A 26,954-nucleotide genomic window follows, 5' to 3' on the forward strand; every position below is an offset into this window, starting at 1 on the left:
ATATTCGTTAACAATAAATGTTCCGTTACCCTTCCATATGTTACCATAAAATTTTGAGAATTATTCTCGAAACTATTTTGAAAGATGAATGACAGTGAAACCTGTCTGATGCAATGTATGAAACGAAACCTGTCTTAAACGGAAGCAAAATATAGTCTGTTCAGTGATTAGTGCATTGATTTACACCTTCATGAAATGGAAATGTCTAAAACGGAGCATTATTTCAGCCTCTTTGATGTTCCGTTTCATACAGGGGTTTTACTGTATGTATAATTAAAAAACCTTAACTCTTATGAAGACCATTTTTATTCGGCTTTATAATTCCAAACCTATTTAGGTTAATGTTGACTAATTATAAATTGCCGAATATAAAAATAATCTGTTCTTTTAGGAAACACCAAAGAGTGATGCAAATGAACCAAATCAACATGCATATGAGTGAACTAAACACACGCTTTGACTTTATTTCTTATCATAATTCCAATGGAAAAACGCTCTCAAGAATGTTGTAGCGAATGAATAAAACTCAGAAAACCAAATTCAGAACAAGAACAGAACTTACAAAATGATTTCACAGAAAAACCTTAGTGTTTGATTTGGAGAAAAAACTTTCTGCGGCTTTCAGTAAATCTTCAGGCTTTTCCATCAGTACATATCGACAGAATTCAAACAGTAAAGTCCTTATCTCTGGGTGATCATTCAGATACTCGATTTGTTCCTGTAACATATAATAATAAAGAAAAATTTAAACTTCTCATTATATTGAAGTGAAACTTTTGTGACATAAGAGTGAAATTTGGTGAGGGAAAGAAAATGTTACAGAAAGTGGAACGCTTTCTTTTTCGCTCAAACCCAGTTTGATAGAATCACTGATTGTGTGATGAAGTTTTTAGAAGCAGGTGGGTGGCGGTGGGGAATGTCAATAGAGATTCCCCCATGTAAGAAAATAAAGTTGTATGGGGGGAGGGGGGGGGTTGGTTTGGACATTTTGTGTCAAACAAAGACAGTTTGTTACCTTTCCCTACTCCAGTAATGCCACTAAAATCATATAATGTTCCTTTCAGTATGATGGGCGATGCACACAGTTTGGAAGAAAAGAAAACTGGGTTGGGAAGGGGTGTGTGTTCCCACATTATTCCCACAGCCTAGGGGGTTAAACAACCTATAAGTTTCCACTTTTATCGCACAAGTTTCTCAAGCAGATTTTTTTTTAGAATAACATTCTTTACAATAATGTCATACACTGAGTGGCCAATTTATTATGACCACCTGACAGTTTTAAGCAAATGAGCTATGGCGTCACACTGTTGCCACTAGAGGGCTAACCTAGAAATAAAACAGACAATGGTACAGGTGAAATGTTTGTGAAGATATGGGGTAAAAATGTGATTTGACTGACTTTGAACATGGGGTGATTGTAGAAGCTTTCGTGACATAAAACTCACGACCGCATAGCGGCTTGAGGACTGGATATTTATGAGTTTTACAGATTTGGTTTTTTTTTTCTAAAACGATCTCAGAAAATTGTATTTACGATTCGAACGGGCGATTCTTCAAAAAAATCGCATTTGCAATCTCGTGAAAACGAAGCGAATTTACGCGATAAATACGCTGTCTCTGACGTGGGTGGGTAGCCGCGAACGTACCGTAATTTCCGATATATAACCCGCAGGAGGAAAATCCTCAGAAATTGGAAAATTATGTATAATAGCCACTCTCATTCCGAGAAGCAATTTGATATTTTGTCAGTCTCATTCGTGTTTTAGCCCGCTTGAATTGTATATTTTATACCATAAGTTTAGTACTTTCTTTGTACTCGAAAGTAGTGGGTGGAATTACGTACTTTTCGCGATGATGATAGCCGGTGAAGAGGAGGAAAAATAAAATAAATTGGTTCACAGGTTTTCCCTCTGTATTTATTTTCTTAAAACTCGGAAAGTACGCGCCCCACGCATGGGCGGAGATACGGGGGGGGGGGGGACCCAGCGTCAAAGGTGGAGTCGACTGATCTAATGTATAAATGTATATATGAATTGACATCATCATCATCGTGGCGCCCCCCCCCCGACTTCCAAGTCTGTCTCCGCCTATGGCCCCACGTGATGCGTGAATAAAATTTTTATGCACCCTATCCCGAAATTCCGGCGGCATCTCTGCTGAGGGAAGGATTATCATCGAGTAAAGGGTTCAAACAATAGGTTTTTTTTTGCACGTAGGCTCTTGGGAGTGCGCTCAACTAGCAACGCTTCTAGATGAGGTTGTTCAAACCCGTAAACTCCCCACCCACCTCTGCAACCGTACCGAAAATAGCTGAACATTTTTCGCGATTGGCCAACAAAAATTTTCACTTACGACAAATGGCCGATTTGACTATCAAAAGGCCGAATGGACAATCGCGATTTAGCGAACTCGATCTTATTTATTCGACAAATGAAATATTTTGTTGCGATTTGGCGCAATGGCGATCGGCAGCGCGAACCCAAAGAGAGAGAATATGTTCTTTGCCGCCCCCCCCCCCCAACAAAAAAAAAACCCCTGCTCAGGCTAAATATTTGGTGGGGGGGGGGGAAATCCATGGACTAGATACAAGTTTTTGCCAATGATTAATAAAATAGTCAATTTCGCAATAAAATTTGGACATTTGTGTCGCCCCCAAAATAAATTATGCATGCGCTCACAAGCATATAAACCGATAAAATAAACAGTTTTGATGCAGCATTTATTACAAAAACTGAAAGACTATTCAGACAAAACATAATTTCTCACCATCTCCAGAATTTCTCGAAGAACCGTGCTATCATAATGAGTTGGTTCATGCACTGGGAAAAAAACAGAGAGAAAATGTTTGAGTATAATCTTGTAACAAAAACCAAATCAACAAAAGCAATGGCATGAAACAAATCGTACAAATCAAGGATCAGGACATAATGAAATACTATCAGGATCGCGACAAGGGGGAAGGGGGTCCCGATGCCCTGGGTGCAGAGTTTACTCTTTATTCCTCAAAATTCTGAAAAGGACGCAGCATAAAGGATACTTGCCCCGGGTGGGAAAGTCAGTTTTTGTTTCCAGTTGCAGCCCTGAGTTATATATGGTCATAAAATAACTCTGAAATTAGAGGCCTCGGCAGCTAATTGAAATCGAGGCTTGACAAATCCCTAGGCATGGCCTCCACAAGGGCGGGACAATTACCATGATTTTTTGTTTTTTCTCATGCTACATTTCCACTGTAGAAGGGTCCATGGAAAGTCTGAATTGGGGGGGGGGGGAGGCGACAGAGATCCCAGCCTAAGGGCCCTGTCTAGGATGTGGGGGGGGGGGGGCATGTCCTGTGTGCCCATGCGAGAAACATATCTCCATGTAATGCTAAAGGAGAGATTCAAAGATGAATTCGGCACCCTCTGGTCCGAGGCACTCAGACCAGCTGCTCTTCCGTTGATTGTGGCACTTAAACAGATATACAGAGCCGTCTTCACTGCACCATGGGCTCACTACCAATTAACATATTCCGTAGGTTCTCCGAAATCATAGTACATAATCTAATTTTCACGAGGGTTCCCCCCAAGCTGAGTGAGCCCATGCGTTCAGACGGCGCTGCAAATATGCGGTGGCAAAGTTTTGTTTCAGAAACACCTCCCCCCCCCCACACACACACACACAATCTACTACTACTTAACTGTACATGTACCTCGTGCACATTCCTTTGAGGAATTTCTAACGAATCGGTACGTGCTGTATGCTGCATGTATGTATCCGATGTTGAATAGTTTCAAAGATATCTTCGGCGGAAGGTTGAAACATTCACAGAGGCATGTTTATCATTACTATTTCACATTATTTAAAATGTAACTAATGCCAGTGGTATTTAGAACATTCTGTAAGTAGAAATGCAGTCGTACTCGGTTAAAATAACCTCGATTCTAACGACACGTTGGTTATAACGCCGATATTTGGTGATTCTGGCTGATTCTCAGAGAAAATGTTAATGAGAATTACTTATAAAGTCAATAAAACCCATAGACATCGGCTATAATGATGTGTGTGGCCCTACGTATTCGTATTACCAGAGTTGTGCTTGTTTCATGTACTTGCTGCGACACGTGCGCATATTCCGTTGACTTAACAAAAAAAGAAACTTTTTTTCTCTCTGACAATCAGAAGAAATAATTCTAATCCATACATACAGAACCCATGGCCCGTGGGCCAAATGTCGCCCTCGGTGTTAACCCGACCTCAAACCTAATTTTGTAAAAATATTCTAAGCAGAACAATCACCGATCACTTAAATCATCCGCTGTTCAGTTCCATATCACCTGAATGATTCACGGTGCAGGATACAGAATGAACCGAGCACGTCCTGGCTCTACCGCTATTGCAATTTAAGCACAGTGGTCATAAGACCGCGGACGTGCCGAGAAAACCTACTGGTGTATCAGCCACGCGAAGCCAACCCACCACGACAGGGCGCTTCTCACCAACCCCAGGGCCGTCATTTTCCGTCATTTCATCTTTTTCCGGGGGGGGGGGGGCGGCAAAGAACGTGTACTCAATTTATGTGTGTATATGTATACCATTTTTAGTGTATTTTCAAAGCCGGGGGGGTCCCCGACCCCTCAAATGACAGGCCTGTCTCCATCACATTCCCAATTCAACAATAGCCCAGCACCCCCAGGAACGTTAGCGCCACCAACTAAACATCCTCAGCCAAGTCCCACAGCAGCCACCACCACCCAGAAAAGCTTCATTATAAATCAAAACAATAAATAGTTACACACAAAACATATTTACGGACAACTATCTGGATGCTTCACGACACAGGCCTTTACGGCGCATCCGTTTGTGTCAATTCTCAACAGTTCCTCAGATATTCATTGCATTGCGTGTAGGGCCCCTATGGCCAGTGCCGTCTTAACGCATGGGCCTACCCGGGCACGGCTCGGGGGCCTCAAGAAAATAAAGGGCCTCACAAAAATTAAATATGGTTGAAATTTTCGCGAATTTGCCTGGTAGGGCCTCAGAAAAATCACTTGGCCCGGGGGCCCATGATGCTCTTAAGACGGCCCTGCCTATGGCCTGGCTACACATTCATCCTCCGTCTTCACGTACAGGGCCCCTGTAGCCAGTCCAAACGGGTCTCTTCCCTCTTCACGTGCAGGGCCCCATTGGCTTAACTACACGGGTATTCCTCTTCTTCACATGTAAGGAAGCCCCTGTGGCCTGACTACACGGGTATCCAACTTCTCCACTTGTAGGGCCCTTATCCTAACAATTCCTCGAGGGGAAACCGCAAGGGGAAAAGAAGATATTTAGCTCGGCCGGCCCAATAAGGGAAAAGAGGCCATAAGCCCACCGGTTTCTTGTTCATCGTCAAGGTAAGATCTGACGGTATGCCGGTGAGCATATTAGCCTCTTTTCCCAAAAAGGGCCAGCTGAGCTGCGTAGCTTCTTTTCCCTCCTGTATCAAAGGTCAGAATATTTATTCTTACACTACTATATCCTGGAGGTTGTCCGGTGGGTTAAGGTACCTCTTTTCCCGTTAGGGTCGGCTGGGCCATTCGGCCACATTTTACCCAATTACATCCTCTTTCTCTGAATCCTGGCCACTTTCTAAGTCGGTGTAGGAGGCTAACCTGTCTGCTAATCTAGAGGATCGTCTGAGTGTGGTGGCTATGGTCATTGATGTTTGATTATCATCTAGATCATTGTTTCCCAACCTTTTTTGTTCCATCGCCCCCTTCTTCAGAAATATTTTTCTCCTATCGCCCCCCCAACGCAATCTAACCCATAGGATCCTATGTTATACCCGTATCTTCTACCGCCCTCCTGAAACATACCATCGCCCCCCCAGGGGGCGTTAACACCCACGTTGGGAATCTGTAGGGTGGAATCCGGTCTGTTGATATTTTGAATCTACACCGTTTCATGTTGTGCCGCCGGTACCCTGAAGTGCAGTTCCCTGATGAGGGCGCAGCCTGTAGCGTAATGCCACTTTGATCCCAGAACCACACAGTTGCATCTGTCACTTGCTGTTAATTTGAATCTTCAGGTTCTCTGGGAATGGTCCATATCCTCAAACATCGATTCACGGTGCTGCTCCAGAGAACTTCAGCAGTCCGCGGTACATTTTCGGATCACTCAGATGACACGCGACACATTTGCAGATCACTTAAGTGTTCAACAGTGCAGCACTACAACACTTTAGTAGCCTGCGACACATTCCCAACTCACTCAAGTGATCCGGCTTAAGGCCGGGATTACACTATGAAAGTTTGGTAAAAGTCCTTTTATAAAATTTGAAAAATGCAGCCAATAAGGTCGTCGGTTGCATTTTCTAGAATGTAACCAATAACCTTATAGATTAAATTTTTAAAGTTTTATGAAAGGACTTTTATCAAACTTTCATAGTGTAATCCCGGCCTACGGGCCAAATTTATTTTGAAATTCTGTGGCAAAGTTTACATCTTCAGCGGCTTCCCCGTTTCTACTTTTAGCGCCTTAAAAGTCAGCTCAGCTTTTCTACATGTGGGGTTCTGATTGAACGGACAATATATTTTCAGTGGATTATTTGAATTATTATGTTATACAAGTCAAATATTGTTTCCACTTCAGCTATAATTCCATAACGCTTACGAAATGTGCTGAATTCAAGAGAACCAGGCATTCCGGGAGGGGGGGGGGGGACCGGACACCCCCCCCCTGCCGCGGCCTTGGTATAACTGTATTAAGAGAATAGTACCGTACACAGTATAAAGCATGCATGCTCAATCAGTGGACTTCATAGCCATTTGACGTATCCCGCGAACCCAAATCTTATTTTCTAAAAATGAGAATTAAGCGACACATAAAAAAGATTACTTGAGTGACCCGCTGTGCAGTTCCACTCTACTTAGGTGGCCAATGAACACACAAATCTAGAGCACATCAGTGGCACGCGGGGCATTCATAGGTTGCTTAAGTGATCTGCGGCACATTTGCAGATCACTCAAGTCATCCGTGGCACAGCTACATAGCTGTCTGCGACACATTTATAAGATAATTTAAATGACCCGCGGCACATTTACAGATTACATAAGTGACCCCAGACTTTCAAGTCTATTAACGCCCATGGTTGAGGGGGCTAAAAATATTGAGAGAGAAAGTTCAATAAAAATGCTGGTTTTATAGATGTAATGAATTGACGATACAGCTCAATACTTTCGGAGTAAATAACATCGAGGCGAAATCAATATCGATTACTCGGATCAACCGAACTCCACAAGATTCGATTGTTTCGGAAGACAACAAAAGAATGAATAAATGCGGCCGAACATATAAAACCATTGTTAGCAAAACAAAAATGCGTGCCAACAATAATCGAAATTCCAATAGGGGCAACAATAATATGAGCCCGACAAACTTTTCAGTCCCAAAACAAAAAAGCACACTTATTCGATCGATGACAGTCAGGAAAATCTTGTATCCCGTTTTAAAGTAACGAAGAGAAACACAAAAACAAAACGTTCGCCCCTTGTTAAGTAAATTTTCAGCCGTATCAGAGTCATGTTATCTTTCCGCAAAAAACCCGATCCACCAAAGACGATGCTGTCGATATTCCGGAGAATCCACGACAACGTGCCCGAGACAGCCCGAAAGCTGTGGAGAGAAGGCTTTCCCAGGAAGACCGGCACCGCGACCAGCATATGGGTCCAACGAGTGAATCAGGTGCTCGATGCCGCCGTGGCACTGGCCATAGGCCATTCCATCAGAATGTTGCTCCTACAACCACTTCTTGAATGGCTCCTCGGAGACCAGTATTACTTCATCCAGGAGACTGTCTCTTGCGTGAGTACGCTTTCACCAAACTTTTTGAATCACGGCCGCAAAGGGTGCGTCCGCAACGGGCCGTGAAAAATATAAGGGCCATAAAACTGGAGTTTAATTTATTGAGTATTGCATTTTGACTAACAGCTTACGAAAAAGGCCATGGCTTGTAATTGGCAGGGCCGAAACTAGATACCTGGTCAAGCTCGAATTTTAGCACCCCCGTGTAATGTTAAAGAATTGGTTAAAGAGGAAATTCGACTTAAGATCGTCTTAAGAGCATCATGGGCCCCGAGCAAATTGATTTTTCTGAGGCCCCCTAACTGACTAGAAATGACCGTTCGAAATAATTTGACAATTATTGAGAATAATTTCAGAATTGTTAAAAGTGATAATTCATGAAAAAAATTAAGAATTTTTGAAAGAAATGCATTCACAATTAATGAAAACATAATTTCGGAATTACCGGGACAAAATTAATTTGGCCAGCAATGTCTGAAAGGTTGAAGACCCCTGTTATATTCTCGCCTGCCCACCAATACGCACGCGTAACTCTCAAAAATAATAGCACTGAATTTTATTACAACAAGGCCCTTACCGTAAGGGCCTTATGAATTTGAGGGCCCAGGCGAGTCCAAGACTTAAGACGGTGTACGCAGCGTCGAATTTCTGCAGATTCCGATAGAGATTATAGCGATGAGCATTTTTATATGAATCATTGTGTGTGAGGGTTTCCTGAGACTATAACACAGTTTTCCCAAAGTGGGCAATATTCCGCCAATTGGGGCGGGGGGGGGGGGAATAGAAGAGTCCCAGCGCGACCCAACCCGCAAGGGTAAAAGGCTTATATCCCTGGAGGGACAGAGCCTGGGTCGTGACTGGTCTGTCGGGGGTAGAAGAGTCCAGATGGGAGCGATAGAAGCTTTGGGTTAAGTACAGGATCCCATGGGTTAGCTTGAGTTGAGGGGCGACGACAATGGAGCAAAAAGTTTGGGAAAGTATGCACAAGGCCGTCTTGAGAGTATCATGGGCCCCCGGACCAGTTGATTTTTCTGAGGCCCTACCAAACAACTTCGCGAAAATTTCAACCAGATCTAATTTTTGTGAGGCCCCTCTTCGCCTCAAGCGAAGAGGGGCCTCACAAAAAGGGCCACGGGTGGGCCCAAGCCTTAAGACGGCACTGAGTATGCAATAACTCCATATTCAAAGATATTCACCCCCCCCAGTTACATATACGAATCTGTAGAAATCTGGCGCCGCGTATTCATTGGCACACACCCTGTAGTATAATACAACGATAATGGTGGGTCTAAGACGACGGTTTTTATATGCATAAAAAGAAAGCATAATCGCAAATGCTTTTCCTCCTATTCTATCCGAGCAGGTGATATCCTCAACGCTATCGACTTACCTGTATCAGCTGGACTCGTTGAAAACCGTCTTCGACGAGGGGTTCTACGAAACTCTCCTGAACATCGGTGTGATAATGCTGATCACGGGAATTATCTGGGTCATGAGAGACTTCACCGCTCCTTTGCGCGAGTACTTCGGGTAAAATTATTACTTTCATCTAACAATTGTTTTGCTTTCTTGTTTTGCTGGTGAAATATCGTTCGTGTGAGCTATTCAAGAACAGGGCAGCAAGAACTTTCAGCAGAAAACAGTCACTTGCTAATAATATTATCTTCACATCCGGTAGTCTGGGAGCTTCCGATTAAACTACTTCGCTTAGCAATTGACATCAACTGTGTCAAAGAGGACCCCAAGACATTGCTGATGGTGTTTAGATGGCCTTGCCCCTATTCAACGTTCCCTTAAAGCTGTGTGCGGACACGCACGGTGAGAACAGGGTCCTCCTCCAGTCTAAGAGATTTTGTAGGCTTTCAAGCCAGAACTTTTAGCTGCCCAAAATATTGATGCCGTAGTCAATCTACGGTGTATACACAGGGCTGTTTCAACGCACCTCAAGTACATAGGAGGTCTCATGATAACGTTTGCCATTACTGTAACTTTTTAGAGTGAATATTCAAAGGTAGGCAGGTACTTTCAGTCGAGTAGGCGGCTCTGGGCCAATTGTACCACAGGCCACATCAGATGTCTCTGAGAGCCATGGGTTGAGCATATATGCCTTAGGCTATAAACCACTTAGTGCCCCCCCCCCCGTAAATATGTATCCATCTCCACGTCCTTCTTTCCATCACTCACATGCTTCCACACTTTTTTGGTCAATATTTGGGTCACCCATATGCTTACACACTCTCAAAGTCACTGATTTAGATGTACACTGACTTGCACACTTTTTGGTCACTCACATGCTTACATACTCTAGGTCACTCGTATGTTTGCTAACTCTCTAAATCACTTTCATGATCGATCACTGAACTAGTCGCTTGCTCTCTAGGTCTAGATAGATCACTGATTTGGTCGCTCACTAACCTGCTCCCTTGCTCACTAACGGAAGCGTATTCAAGGCCGAAATACAAAAAGCACGCTCTACTTTCAAGCAGATGCAACCAACAAGCTTGTTGGCAACATTCAGATGTGACCAATGAGCTTATTGATTGTACCTGCTCGAAAGTAGCATATGTATTCCCGGCCTTATGGTTTTAACGCCTGCAAACAAAACAAATTTTACCCCTTTTTTTCTGTTGTACTAATTTTCTTGCCTATTCATTATCCAGAATTTTCTGTCTTTCTGAACTTACCACCCTTGGCTATAGCCCACTAAGGGCACCCCCTCCCTCCACCGTAAATACTCCTCAGGCTCTGGGTATACATAAAAAAACTGTGAAGTCGATTTATGGGCCTCCAAGCTAGAGCTCCGTCAGCCTGCTTCTTTGTGATAGACATGGCTACTTAATCGCTCATAAATGTAGTTGTCAATATTCCTATAAGGCCGTAAAAGTTTATAATATATGTAAAAGTTTGATAAAAGTCCTTTTATAAAACTTGAAAAATGCAACCAATAAGCGTATAGGTTATATTCGAGCAAATGTAATCAACAGGCTTATTGGTTATTTTTTAAAGTTTTGTAAAAGATCTTTTATCAAACTTTCATAGCGTAATCCTGGCCTTAGTAACAATTGTCGAAGATTTTCACATTCACCGTAAAAACATGAGCATAAGTTTTTTTGTTCAGTTTCCACATAACAAACATCAATAGGATTATTTCTACTCAAAAATGTTATGATCAAGATCCACTGGTAAAACTATCTAATCTTACACTTTCATTAGTCAGACATGGCAATGAGCGGAATACACTGATAGCTGCAGAAATTGCAAGATATACAGGGTGCATAGGAAAATTCCTTTGTCCTGAAGTAACTTGCGAATTGTTGATCCTAGAAATATATTTCTGATTGGGAAAAGCATTCGGATAACATGAACACCTCAATATGTCATTCATATTGCAAAGGGTTATACAGGGTGCTATGTAAGTATGTAGAAATGTCCTCTCCACTTGATAATATAGGATTCCTTGAAAGACTGGTTATATTTTTGGATATGATTACAAGGAAGAAAATTCACCTCTGCCCCCCCCCCACTCTGCGGAGACACCTATATATGTAAGTCTTGTATAATTCGGCCTTTATCTCACCAACCGTTCGCCATAGGATTAAGGGTTCCAATTTAAAAAATTCTTAAAATGTGTTCAAAAAATCACTCTGCACCAGTTTCGAGAATGAAAATACAGTGTGTCATAACATAAAATATCTAAGTTTTTATATGGACATTCTGTCTTGAAAAACTCAATTAGAAAGTTTTTGCCCTGTCTCCTGAGGCCATCAAAAAATTCCGTTTATAAAAACAATATTCGCTGAGATGTTTAAATTCAAAAATTGAGGAAGAATAGCAAAAACTAACGGATGATGCTCCTTTTTCTCATTTATGCTGTCCTTCCCCAACTTTGCTCCGACTTTTTGATTCAAAAATATCTCCGCGAATATTGCACTTAGAAACTTGGACATTTTTTTAGTTGGCCTCAGAAGAGACAGGGCAACAACTTTCTAACTGAAAGTTAGGAAACACATGAACCGTATAAAAATTTAGATTTTTTTTTATTTCGTTACACACTCTATTTTCACTCTCAAGGTATAGAGTAATTTTTGAATACCTTTTGAGCATTTTTAAAAATTGAAACTATATCTCTACGATGGACGGTTTATGAGATAAAGGCTGAATTAGGACTTGCCACCCTGTGTAGTTATTTAAAAAAAAAAAAACTTTTTATTTGATCATCAGGTCTTAAAAACCCTGAATAGAAAGTTGCTGCCCTGTTTCTCCAAAGCCTAGCAAAAGCAAAAAAAAAAAAAAAAATTATATATATATATCTCCCATGTTTTTAAGCACAATATTCACTGAGATATTTGAATTTGAAAATCACTGAAAATTAAGGAAAGAACAGCATAATGAGCTTACCTGTTAGTTTGTGTTTCTTTTCCTTATTTTCAGTGTTTTCGAATCCAAATGTCTCAGCAAATATTGCATTTACGAAAGTGCAATTTTTTGATGGGCTCAGGAGAGACAGAACAACTTTCTAACTCAGATTTTTGGGACAATGTGCCCATATAAAAAAAGTGAATTTTTTTATTTTAATAACTATACATCCGCTTGCAAATATGAATGATGTATCTGAGATATGCATGTTATTTGGAAAATTTTTCCAATTGAAAGTAAGCCTTTAGGCTCAACAGCTTAGTTATTCCAGGATAAAAGGACTTTTATATGTATAATTTTACATGCATTGTCCTGACTGTAACAGGCCTATTGGTTGTGCTTTTAAAGTTTTGTAAAAGATCTTTTATCAAACTTTCATAGTGTAATCCCGGCCTTAGTACTCCTTGTCCAAGATTTCAACAATGACCGTAAAATACATGAGCATAATTTGTTTGTTCAGTTTCCATATAACAAACATCAATAGGATTATTTCTATTCACAAATGTTATGATCATGATATATTAAAGAACTACTACACCACACATGCACCTCGTCCATATTCCTTCTATTGAATTTCTAATGAGTGCATGTCAGAATGTGCATGCATGTGTTGTGAACGTAACATGAAGTTTGTTTTTATAAGCGCTTACGAACTAGCTGTACCCAGGTTCACATCAAAGCGGTCGAAGAATATAATCGCTCATATGTTTAACTATATTGGTTCACATCACTTGTTTGGTTTTGAACCTTCCCGAAGGAAAAAATTGGACTAGGAATCCACAACTCAAATTTTTAACACAGAGGAACATTAAAATTATTCCAACCAGAGATCAAAAACTTAACCATATTCAATACCGATTTTTCTGGCAACCTCTTGCTTTCTATCACATTAGTCTGATTTCATTGTAAGAAAATATACTTCACTTTTCTTTTACTCATTCATTTTCATGGCTTTTTTTTCCTTCAGGCGAATTTGGGACGAGTTCCAGGAAATGGATCTACGGAATCTGAATGCCGCCATCATACAATGGTCACATAATTTGATGGGACTCGGCGGTGGTGGTAATAATATTGTCGCCGGTGCTGGTGATCAACTGCAGATGGGATTGCACAACATGCAGTTTGAACCAGAAGCTGCCATTATATGAGACTACACGAACCCAAGCAGCGCCATAAATGGGGATCATCATTATTGCCATTTTCAGCGAATACAGAAAAAAATTCACGAAGCCTTTAGCAGAAAAACTGGAAAATTATATATTAGCAGGTGTGCCCTTACATTGATTGTTATGCGTGATCCATACACTCATTATATAGTTTCTTCACATTAAAAAAAAAGTTAAGCAAATAATGTCTCTCTTTTTTCCTACTCTTGAAACAGACAAACACAAGATAGGTATAATCATCCATAGTTGTTATGCAGTAGCATTTGACTTGGCATATATGTTGCAGTAAATATGATAAATCAGTTATTATGTATACTTACCAATCGTCTTAGTGAGTTTGATAAATTTATCACTTTAACTGGTGAATATGCATAATACCCAAGCATCATTAGTAAATTTGATAAATACTAAAAAGTTATCACTTTTACCGAGGATTATGCACAATACCCAAGTGTCATTGGTAAATTTGACAAATACTTGAAATATTTATCGCTTTTATCAGTGATTATGCATAATATCCTAATGCATATGAGTTCTCAAACTTTTTCCACACAGGCTCTCCTTTCCCCAATCAATGCTTATCCGCAACTTCGTCTGTTTGAAAATCCTTTGTCAGGTTGGTGGCACATAGTTTGAAAACCCCTGCCCCAATGTAATTGGTGAATTTGAAAAACTCAAAAACAATTATGAATGAGTTTAGTATGAGTGTTGAATGGGGCTCAGATTTTTATGACCAAAAGACATAAAAACATGACATTATAATTTTTTGTATTATTTTATATATTCTTTTCAGTTAATGCTTTTGAAAGAATAGTAAGTGATAGTAAAGAACAGATAGTAAATGCATCAATTTGCCAAATTAAAAAAAATTCTAATAATTCTTAATTAAACCTATGACTCAAAATTCAAATGAAAACCACACTTACCTAATATGCACAAGCACTATTATTCTTTTAAGACGTTCTAGAATTGCACTAAAATGTGAAATGTATTTTGAACTGTTCAAAAAAGAAAACTCCTATAATTAAGTTTCTTCTAAGAAATATTTGAAGAAACCAGCAAAGATCTTTTAAAAATCAGAAACAAATAGAGCAATGTCTTGAGAAGCCTTGTCATAAAGCTGACGTCTTGTTTCTACTTTCACTAACTCTTACTTTAGCTGAATAGCAATGTTGCTTCATGTTGAATCGCTTTTGTGCTAGAGTTTCTAACATATTTTAAAAAATAAAATGGCATCATACTTGTCTTTTACGGAATCTCCATTAAGCGGAAACATGTGTTCAACAGAAAAAAATCTTGGTCCCGTGATTTTAATACCAAAATACACATTAAACAACCGGCATTAAATGGAATCTGTCTGACACAGAAATGGGAAGAAAAATTGTATACCCTTAATGGAAATTTCCACGCAAACACTACAAGTATTCCCCAAACCAATAGATTTGTGTCCGAAAAAAAAGAAAAAAAAAAGAAGATATATATATATATATATATATATATATCATGGTCCCTTGCGATTCCGTTGAAGACATGTTTTACTGTATTTACTTCAAAAAACAAAACACTCAAGCTATACTGAGCTTTGAAGTTGTAGAGTGACAGGGTGGGGTGGAAGCTAGTACTCAATTACACATGCACCTAGTAAGCATTCCTCTGAGTTAACATTCCTTAGCAATGCAATTGGCACATGTCGGAATGCGGCTTGTTGTACCTAACGTGAAGTTTGCTTTGGCAGAATTTTCCAATTTCAGAAGCAAACTCAGCACGTTTATTTTATCTGTTGTATTATGCATGAATTTAAAGGAGATTTTGCGTGTCTAAATGAACAAGATCTTTTGCATGTACTTGGCATGTCATCCACGGTTCCCCTTCAGAAACAAAGCAAGGGATCACCCCCCAGGAATAAGGTAGTGGCTATAGGAGAAGCAAAAGTCTTTTTCCTTCAAAAAAAAAAAAAAAAAAAAGACTGACTCACAGAAAGTACATTCATTATAGAATGTATTTTAATTTAATTTTGTTGTTTCTTTCATTGCAAAATCAAGTAAATTGGTGTACAAACCAAGCTATAGGTGATAAATGATAAAAAAAAATATGATCAATTGTTTGAAAAGTCCAAAAATATAACAATAGCTTGAAAATGCTCAAAATGTGACGAGTCATAAAAATCCAAGCCATAGTGATGAATATAGCTGAACTGTGATAACAATATAAATAAAAAAAATTTACGATCGTACCCCGATATAATGATAAAATACATGTATGAATTATCATATACAATATGATTCACCATTTTTACCAATACTTGGGTATTACACATAACTGCTGGTAAAAGTAATAATTTTTTTAGTATATATTAAATTTACCAAAAGGCTCTGCAATTATGCATAATAACCAGATTTATCACATTTGTCATAACATATACATATGACGCGGTAGAAAATCGGTTATGATTTTTTTGCAAACGGTAATCATATTTATGCAGGGTTGTATGACATAAAATTTATAAACAGTGTCTAGACTGTGTGTGTGTGGATTGTAAGGCCAAAGAAACCAGAAATTTACTCTGTGTTACAGGGGAGAAAATCTATAAAATTAGATCCAAACACGAATGTTGATGATTCAAAGGCTTTTGGTAGGTCATGATAGGTTCCTAGCTTCTTACAACCCTAAGAATGGGCTACATCTGCTTACCATAAGGTCAGCCATACTTAGTCTAACCATACTTAGACAGGACCTGTTGTATATATGCCTTGTTTTCTCTATCAATATTAGCTTTAATTAAATTTTGTTGGGAAAGAGCCTCTGGTTGCCAAAGGCCTTAGTACAATAAGGAACCTTCAATAACATGCAATTCCATTGGCAGAAATTTGTTGTTTTAATTTTGTCAGTAAACTGGAAAGTTTTTACCAGGGCACTACTAGGAACGAAAATTTATTGTTTCCCAGAGGGTCAGTCCATTTTTTAGCTTCCCCCCCTCCGCATTGAAAAACTGTAAACTTAAACACATCCTTCCAGTGTCGTGGTACAAGAACCCCTCCTTCAGTTGAGGCTCTGTATTTTACTAGCTATTAACGGATAATATCTGTTAGGGGAAAATTTATTTGATCCTATGGTTGTCTGTTATTTTGAGAGCTTCCATTTATAGTTATCAAGGTTAAGAGGATGGGCTACTTAATCAGATGAGAGAGCCTGTCTATCTTTTTATCGGCATGCTGCAACAAACCCATAGACAGAGTAAAAACAGTTGGGAGAGAGGATCCAGGGGGTCAAGGGCCCCTTCCCAAACTTGAGAAAATGACTAATTTTTTTTGGAATTACATGATCAAGTTTACTGCATTATAAGTCCAGCAAACCCCCCATATCCAAGAAGAAATTTTTACGACTTCTGCCCTCTGACTAATGTTTGAAAATCAGAATGTTGGTTTACACTTCACTTCAACCACCTCATTGGAGATATCCACAGACCCAATGTCTATTGCGTTTTTCTTTTTGCACTTCCTTAGAGACTGTTTCTCCAAAATTAATTTACACATCACACAGCTCTTGAGTGGAATGCGGTTGGAGCTCTAACTGTCATTATGACTAATTTATTTATATTGAAAACTTGAAATAGCAGGAAAAATTGTCTTTAATAAGAGACAATCCCATTATATGAAATAGTAACGTTAGCTGTTGAAGGTTTTTGCATTGCAAATCACTTGTAATACACAAGTTTTTTATTTTATACTGTGTATACTTATTTAATGGAAAAAAAAAAGAATATTTTTCACAATAAAAAGCATGCGTATAAAAAAAGTGTCAGTTAAATAAATTGATGGGAGGAAAACCTAAGAAAATTAATAAATAGTATCACTCTACTTTGAATACCATTTTTTTGAATAAAATTTCAAGTATACTGCTCAAAACAATGAAGGAGAAATGCAGTTTTTATTTAATTTGCAATTTTTAAACATTTCCATTGATAAAATATTGTTAAATAAAAAACTGTCAGGTAATCACAATGAGTTAAATATGAATTTAATTAAATTCATCATGAACTAAATTTTAATAAACTTAGATAAATAATACACATCACTTAACTGTTTTGAGCATTGTACTTGGAACCAATACTGATAGCACATATACAATGAGACTTAATGATATACACCTTTACAGTTCATGGGGACTAGATATGCTGTATCTCTGCCGCTCGCAGGCAAAAAACTAGTGGATGAGTTTTGAAATTAAAAATGGATGGCTCTGTTTGTTTCATACACACCACGGAAAAAATTAGGTTCATCGATATATAGGCCAATGTACCTTTAATCATCTCTAATTTTTACTGACAATGCATACCACTAAAACAATACTTATGAGGGAAATAATTCTTTTTTTCTTTTAATGTACTTTGCCTATGAGGGTTTTTGGAGCGAAGTTGATTTAATCTAAAATGAAAAATCTTATATAAGGATACTTTTTTCAGGTCCCTAGAATATTGCTACATAAAGATTTCATTGTGTTTGAAACCAAACAGTTGAATTTTAACAGAAAAAGGTGTGGTGCACATTTTTCGTATGCAAGGAACTGCACAGAATTTTCCACAGCCCATGACACACGTTTTCCATATAATTTGCTAGAAGAACAATGATTTTTCTTCAAACTATTTTCAAAAAAAAATCAACAAGTTATATTCCGGGCAAAAACTTCAGAAATAAGCCATATTTTGACGTTAATATCTCATTAGAAATGAGTTAAAACCAATAAGAAATTTAAATGGGATAAGGTATTCAGAAATAAAATATAATAGAACTAAAATGAGAGGAAAGCATATTACCTACGAATCTCTCACACAATTTAGATGGCACAATTATGGAAACCGGGAAACCATACTGTCTACGGCTAAGAAGATGCCTAGAAAAAATAGTTTCATCAGTTAAAAACCCCTCAAATTTACAATGTTTGAATCAGCGGGGCTGCATCTGCTAGATACTTGGTCAGTTAGGGCAAGCACATATTTTGATGTCCCCATGCAATGTTGAATTAGCAGTTAAAGGTTTAATTCAGTGCCCTTTATCGTCTGATACTTGGGAACCTACCTGCTTAACACCCCTCCCCCCATCCACAGTTGTGGCCTTGAAAATAAGTAACAGTGATTTATGAAAATTCATGAAATGTGGCATTTGATCATTGGAAGAAGAGAGCTAGACAATTGCATAAATACAGACTTAATCCTCGACTCCACACAATTTGATAGCTTTCTCTTGAAGATGCTCATCACTCATGGGAGCAATTCATGGAAGTTTAACTGTTCATTCGGGACAGCCAAGAACCTTGTCATAGTAGAATCAATCCTTAGTTGCCATAAATTTTTGATATATAATGAAACATTAATAAATTCCATCTATTATCATTTCCATTATTTCATAGAATGGATAAAAACCATCTTAATCTGTCCTGTTGTATCACGATTAAGTTATGAACGCAACTACAAAGGTTTCGACAGCTGGCTGATGTGAAGATAAGTACAGGAAAGAAAATTCAACCTGCCTTGAGGGGAATCAAATCGCTGGGTCCTCTTATTGAGAGGATGTAGGTTAGATTTCCCACAAGAGCAGTTGAATTTTTTTCCCCTGCATTTTTATCTTTGCATCAGCCAGTTGTCAAAATCATTGTAGTAATGATGGAGAGCGACATCATTTTTTGATAAGGGGTATACCATTTCCCTAATTACATTTAACATCTTTTGTTATTGAGAAATAGAAAAACGTCTTTTCATGTCTGCCATTATCAACAATAATTAACTAATGCAAAACAGCTTTCCACATGTTCCATCGATAACTTATTTAATACAACGTTTTCAATGATGAAAATGTCAGAAAAATAATGAAAAAGCTGATATTTATTCATATAAATTACCAAACTTACCCATTCTCACTGAGGAAAGTTTCCCATATCACTCTTGTTCCATCACCGCAGATGTTGATATTTTCGAATTTCCAAGCTTTCACATGAACTCCAGAAATTTTAACAGGTCTCAAGCCATGGCAGAGCTGTGAATCAAAAGGAAAATAATTCTGAACACCAAAAAAATTTATTTTTTCACTTATAAAGTTTTTCTTTATTTCTTTCCCTCTTTAATGTTTGATAGAAATGTTTCTTATGCAAGGGTCTGTCCAGAATTTTTTTATATAGAGTCCTGTTTCGTGAAAATACTCTTTATATTTGTGGAAAGTAAATAATTTTGTTGGAAGCGAAACATTCTAGTTACGTTTGCACAAAAAGAAATGAAATTTCAAATTTACAGTTTTGTTAATTTATATTTTGTGAAGGGTCTCGAAAACAGACCAAAATTTCGTCTGAACAAATCCCTGCCTTACGCCTTTGGATAAGATTGCTTTTAATACTTCCTACTGCTTGGAACCAAAAAAAAGTCTACTTGATAATTTTACTTGAATTATCACTTTTCTTTCATGACCTAGATGGTGAGAGTAATACTGTAGCATAGGTGGCAATTATCAGACGAAAAATCTGTAGCTTATCACGTGATGAACTATTTCACATCAAAGAAAACGTCATACAAATAAAAGGGAAAACTGGGGATTTTTTAGGATTGCATAGGGTGACAATATGACCTGTTTTCCCGAGATGTTCTTGTATTTTTTGCCATACCAAAACTATTTAATATTTTTAAATAATAATTATAAACTATTTAATATTTTTTTAACAATGTATACAGTGAATCCCTTAGAATGTTTTCCCTACTTATTAACTCATTTTCTTGGTTCCAACTTCAATAAGTACAGTGAAACCTCGATATAACAATACTCTGTGTATCATTGTAGCGAGATTTCACTGTAGACTCATTGAGATTTTCTGTTTAAAGTATTTTTGCTAGCCCTCTTGGTAGGGCTATTTTTATTTCTTTCGACTATTCTTCTTGAAGAATTAAAAACTTTTTCATGGTATTTTTTTTGGAAAACATAAGCAGGATACACTGTAAATATGTCCCATCTTTTTCTGTATTTTCAATGAAGCCTTCTCAAATTTTTTTATCCTTCACTGAAATCAAGGATTAAAATTATTTTGCCAACTTATAAACAAAAATTATGGCTATATAATATAACTATTGTATCTCATACAATTTATGTCACACTATATTTTTTCCCTGTAGAATTCATTTCAATTCAGAGCGATTTGCAGTAGTGCTTCATTTTCTGCCATTGGTGATTTTTTCAGCAATTTTAGGAATAACTTGCAACTTTGTTTACTTTTGGTAGCAATACAGAAATCTGCAACAATTGCAATTGCAAAGACCGAAAGAGTATTTTCTTTAAGGGTTTTTCATTTCAGCAAAGCACAATTTGAGAATTTTTAGGCATTATTCTATAAAGATACAGAAAATTGGACAAATCCAGTTTCGACCAGAAAATTTTAATCGGGCTGAAAAATTGAAAATCCACAAGTTGAATCAGATGCATTAGCACCTATGCTGTAGGTATACCGCACAGGTTATACTATAAATATAAACCTTGACTAGAAGATGCTACAGACCAAAAGCTTATATGGAATTTTTATTTTCTGCAGGAATGAGAGCAACAAAATTATAATGTGGGTATTCTAAAAAATAAAATAAAAATACTTACATATTTTGTAATGCAAATATTTTGGTATTTGTCAATACATTTGAATTCCACGTCATATGTTATTTTCTTTTTCACCAAAAGTCGCTGGATAAGAACACCTACAGCATCACATACAAAAGGTGATACATCTTTGTGTGGGATAGACATGGGACTAATTTCTGTTACCTGCACAGAAAAATTACATTTTGTCAATTCAATTTCAATGCATGCAGTGAAGATTTGGTACACAAGCGTATTTGTTCTGTGAATATGTGCTTGCTATTCAGAACACTCATATGTCAAATGAAATTTCCCATAAGAGATAATAGACACTCAAATTAGTTTTTCAACTTGCTTACGTCAACCACAATTATTTTTATCTAAGATAAAATTGATAGGTAGCGTCAGATAAGCTGCAGTAGCAATGTTTACAGTCTAACTTGCATAATTGCAATCGTTTTGGAACATTAAAGTACAGTATGCAAAATTTTTTGTTTGTTGTTTGCTACTTTTAGGTGTAATACGGGATATATAAAATGTCTGTTGAAAAGAATCTAAAATTTGTCATATCATTTGGTTCTTTTGAAAATCCCAACTTAGTGCTTTCAGGGCTGCACCCACGATAAACTCCGTCTTAGGGATATTGGGGGGAGGGCAGCATCAAAGGTGGAGTCGACTGATATAATGTATAAATGTGACATCATTATCAGCATCATGCCCCCCCCCCCCAGACTTTCAAGTCTATCTCCACCTATACTTAGGAGAGTCCACTGTAAGTGCCAGAACAGTAAAATAGTTTCAACTATGGACATTCCCGTCGACAATCTAGCTGGAAACTGCCTGGTGCGAGGGCAAAAAAGGTCGCCAGATGCACACTGACACACAAGAAGGTCATATTGTCATGTCATATTCATGGTGAGCTCACCGTGGAATAATCTTCCATGACTTTTTTCTGAAAAGATATTTCTTGCTTTTTTTTTTTGTATCCTTTTTTTTCCAAACAATAAATTTCTGGCAAGAACTTTGTTCCCCATTTAATATTAGCACAGGCTTCAATTTGAAATCTGTGCTTGCGTCAACACACAACAAAAGGGTGACACAGTTTTTAATGGGCATGTGCTATGAATGGCATTACTGCAGTTATTGGCGGCTTAAAAAATAAATGATCCCTCGAAGTTAAACAAGGGCTCCTAAACTATCATAGTTTTCATTAATATGTACATACATACAATTTTTTTTAAATTTGTTCTTTCATCAAAACAACGAAAAGAGCAACAAAAATACTTGTCTCTTGAACTTCTTAAGACAGCCTTGCCTGAAGTGAAAAAATACCATTGAGATATCATGGCATGCAGACGCATAGAAGAGGTAAGACACTGCTAACGTCCAAACAACGGGCTGAGATTCCGCTGGCAAGTTTGGCTCCAAATTGGCAATTTAAAATTCTGGGTGGCTAAGCATCTGGCCCCTTGGTGACCCAAAATGTTTCTGTTCGCCGAAAATTTTCACCATTTCACCATCTCAGAAATTAAAAATAGACCATCAAAAAATCCCATAACGTTCAAACACTGTCACAATAAACACAATAACCCGAAATAACAAAAAAAGGTGCATTAGCCACCATTTATAAGAATCACTGGTTATTAGAACCAAATCTGCAAAACTGTGCAACTGTTTTGCAACTATACTGTTTCAACACAGGGAGATCATTCTTCAGAACGAAGCGCTCATAAGAATCAAAATGGGTGAATCAAATCTGGTTTTTATAAACGTGGTTATTGTAATATCAAAAACCAATCAACACCAACCAAATTCTTTCTGTCAATCTCTTTTTGAAACCATTTTAACGGCAAATTTTCGGCAAGAAACAAAGCTTTGTTTCTCTTCTGTTCTTTGTTTCAGAAACAGACTTCAGTTTAGAACTACAGCAATTTCTTATCAAATTTAAGAACATTTGTTCATGAAAAATGGAAAATGAGCCAAAGATGCATAATTGTAATGAGCACAAACGATATAATGAGCACATTGGTGACAACAAGATTTGAAAATGGTAAAAAAAAATGATAAGGATAGCAAGTTGGCTTGAAAACCATTCTATTCCAATGAAAAAATTTGATAGAGATAAAGCACCAAGGTAAACTATAGGTGGAAATAGTCATAAGTTGCCCTCCAATTTTACTACAATCTCGCTTGCAGAATCAGCCAAACAGCCTGCAAGTAACTGTTAGAACCGTTAGAGAGCCTCTCACCACCCTTCTGAAATGAAATTTTGGTTAATATTAAATACTAGCAAAAGTACCTAGTTCTTCCCAGGCTTTCTTCTATTGCTGGGAGGATTGAAAAACAGACAAACCATTATAAAGGAAGGAACTATAATACTGGTAGCATCAAAAAAGTGACAAACCACTGAAAAAGGCATGTGCATGTCTGAAACGCATTGTTAGGGAACCACAGTAACAGAAGTAAACATTCCGAAAGTGATAGTTGGGGCCCAGGAACCACTGTTGCCCAACGGTTTTTTGACCATTTCGGGCATTTGCCCTGCTCTGACGAATTTTTAAAGTAGCCTATACCTCAATCCCGGTCCTGTTTGGTATATGTGCAAAGGTTGGAGATGATTGGTCTAAAATAGTAGATTTGTATAAAGAACATACATACATACTTTCACATTTATATATAAGATATACATGATTTTTGTTCACCTAGGTAAACTTTATTATGATTATTGTTACTATTGTTTCTTATTACTATTACCAGGGTCGAAACAAGATGCTAAGACAGCCGGGGTAAGCATATATTTCTGCGCCCCTGGTAATGTTGGAGAGATGAAAGAATGAACCCCCCCCCCCCTTCTGGGCTGGCACCCGGGACACCAGACCCCTTCAACAGTTGCGGTTCTGACTATTACTACTCCGTTATTATAATACCAATAACAATAATAATAATATAATAATTGTATTTTTTTTTTCTTCTTACTAACATGATCAAACTTATGAAATGACTATACAATGATCAAAAGTTTCACTTACGGCATGCCTGGAACGCAGTTTTTCTATGTTATAAACTCCATTTTCCAAAGTTACAATTGTCTTTTCTTCCCATGGTTTGTGGGATGACTATAATGAAAGACACTCGTTAAAAATTATATATAAAAAAAAAATCTTCAATTGTGTAAAATTTAGAATACATAAAACAATTTATTCCATTGAATTAGTTTCCTCATGTATTTCTTTGTTTTTTAAACTGACACTTACTAAGTGTTACTTAACTCAACAGTTTCACAACAGAGTAAGAAACATGGTAAGGATATTTGTTTTTCCATTTTGAGAAATTTACTTTAATACTGAGATTTTTTGAATCTCTAGCCCTAAAATAGTAAAGCAGTGCATGAGACGTTATGATAGATATATTAAATTTCTGCATTGATTTATGTCTGTCAATTTAGGCAATATATTCTTAACAAACTTCTAAATATGTTGTAAAAGAGAGCCTCTCAAGACAAAGTACAGTTGTTGGCAGATTTTTCATGGTTTAAATCGAGGTTTGAATTGTCATGTCAGAAACATTCAAATAGTGCATTTCAATATACGTCGATAGGGTACTCTCCCAGGAAATAGAAGAATTAGAAGATGAAGAATACGACACAGAGGGAGAGCAATCGGAGAGAGAAGAAGCTGTCGAAATATGGGAAGAATCTGACTTCAAATAGGATGATCCAGTGAAAGAGTAATCAAGAAACAAAGTCCCAATGATCAGTGTTTAAACTGTGAAGCACCCAACCAAAAGCTGAGGAGCTTTTGAATAATCGAACAACCCCCTCCCCTCATGCTGAAGGACCTGGCACCTGGTCGGACCAATGTGACACAAAGGGCTCACACTAGCCAACAAGCCAACGAGGGAAGACGTGGTCCAGGACCTGGCCTGGACATGGCGGAGGGCTCACCCGAGCCAACAAGCCAATGAGGGAAAACATGGTTCAGGACCTGGCGCTTGGCCACAGAGAGGAACAGGGGCTCGGGCTCAATAAAGCTGGAAAGGACATCAGAAGAGCTCATCGGAGTATATTGTATAATAGAAATATTTAAATCTGTATATACTTTTTTTTTTTTTAATAACGTGTTTTTATATTCAATGTTCATGTATTTTATATTTTATATGCATAATAAAGCACCCGACATCGCCCAGCCCCCTCATCCGGGCAATGGCTAAAATTGACAATGGTCCATAGAGCCTGGGCGGTGCACGGAATGAAATGGCATTTCAATATACAGGACGCATAGGTAACAGGGAAAATGGTATTTTACTGGTGAACCGTTGATTCTAGAGGCATACTTCCAATTAGAAAAAGCATCCAAATAACATGTAGTACTCAGATGTCATACGTCATACATGCAAGGGGTTGTATAGTTACTGAAATAAAAATAGAAACTTTTTTTATATGGACACCCTGTTCTCAAAATCCCAATCAGAAAGTTATTGCTCGTCTCTTCTGATGCCCAAAAAAAAAAAATATATATATATTTTACGTTTCTAAGCGCAATATTTGCTGAGATATATAAATTCAAAGAACAAAGGAAAGTTGGGGAAAAAAACCAGCATTAAATGTGGGTAAAACAGTTCACCCATATTTAATGCTGTTTCTCACCAACTTTCCTAGTTTTTCAAATTTGAATATTGTAACATGACCTGGGATCCTTCAAAAAATTCCTTCATTTCAATTAAATTCTAGTTTAGGTCCCAGGGACCTCTCGGTTACCTCAGAAACCACCCAAGGTACCCGCTGGCATTCCGGCCCGGGCCAGTTATGTTTGCTAAGTCTGGCAGTCAGGGGGTGGGGTCTCCTGGCTGTCGGGTGAGAACGGGACCGGAGATCGGGCTACTGATGTCCCACATAAATTCCGTTTACACCCGTGTGATGGATCCTAGAACTTGTCGTGTTACCTTCCTCTCCCAATCTTAGGGTCCCGCAGATCGCTGGTGGGAATTCTGCAGAGTCGTCGCCTAACTCCATAAAATGAAAATATTAATGTGCAATATCAAATTGTGATAAATGTTTTGCAATGTAATTATACAAGAATGTACAATGTTTTTACCTTCATACCGTCTGTGGGCTGCGGACCACTTCATGGTCAATAATTTCATGAGAATTTCAATGTGCAATAGGCCTATTGTTGTGGACCTTGGCCAGATCTTAAATGTTTACCTTTCCTATGTTGTCAACTTCCATACGTCAAAAGTTGAAAATAGTGTTTTATACTGTATGATATGTAAATGAGTTTTATTGTTCAGTTAAGTTTTTACAGGCTGATTCTGCTGTCTGATTGGTTCTTGGAAAGGTTTTTTTTTAAAAGCCACCACTGTGAAGAGAAAAGAGCAGATCTAAACAAACATACAAACTAAAAACCACTGTTATGATCGACAAACCTGCCGCTATTTAATGAGAACACACGGTTTAAAATAAATGCAAAACAGTTTATTTAAACATGAGTATATGCTCGCCCGGAGCATACAAGGAAAAGACTGACTTAAGCAACACCAATTCTGGTGACATTGGCATTAAACTTTATAAATTTAATGCAAGTGAGTGTGTGTGTGTCAATGTTGTCACAAATTACTTTCACTTGAATTTTGGTAGCACTGCATCAATGTATCGAACAAAGGTTTTCAACTTATATTTTATATGGTTCAAACATAACTCATTACTATTGTCTTCACTCAGATAATACTATATAGAAAATGGTTTGGCCAATACATGACAAGTGCACATGTCATGTTCTGACCAAATCTAATACAAAAAGTTGGCAAATAGCAGGTCCAGATCACTGCTATAGAGAAGGCTGTGATACTGTTGGAGATATCACGAATATACCAATTGAAAGAGGAATTTTTTTATATAGAGTGGTACTTTTAGCTCAAAAAGTCATTTTTTGGAGTTATTATGTTCTGACCA

The 26,954-nt window shown here is 37.8% G+C and overlaps 1 protein-coding gene across 1 annotated transcript in view; it reads right to left on the reverse strand.

Annotated features, from left to right (window-relative positions):
* Positions 1-436: 436 nt before the first annotated feature.
* The window catches only part of LOC149078588 (uncharacterized), a 90,933-nt gene continuing 64,415 nt past the window's right edge, over positions 437-26,954 (reverse strand). Inside the window, exons 33-38 of the mRNA XM_089240702.1 lie at positions 24,034-24,120; positions 21,026-21,190; positions 19,308-19,432; positions 18,217-18,293; positions 2,767-2,819; positions 437-718 (exon numbers count right to left, since the gene is read on the reverse strand). Of these exons, the coding sequence (XP_089096828.1) occupies positions 572-718; positions 2,767-2,819; positions 18,217-18,293; positions 19,308-19,432; positions 21,026-21,190; positions 24,034-24,120 (654 nt within the window). The 3' untranslated portion in view covers positions 437-571. The remainder of the gene's footprint in view (positions 719-2,766; positions 2,820-18,216; positions 18,294-19,307; positions 19,433-21,025; positions 21,191-24,033; positions 24,121-26,954) is intronic.

This window comes from Pholcus phalangioides, unplaced genomic scaffold (assembly GCF_987345545.1).
Source record: "Pholcus phalangioides strain wild (caught in Gottingen) unplaced genomic scaffold, Ppha-v1.0 ptg000013l_1, whole genome shotgun sequence".
NCBI lineage: Eukaryota > Metazoa > Arthropoda > Arachnida > Araneae > Pholcidae > Pholcus > Pholcus phalangioides.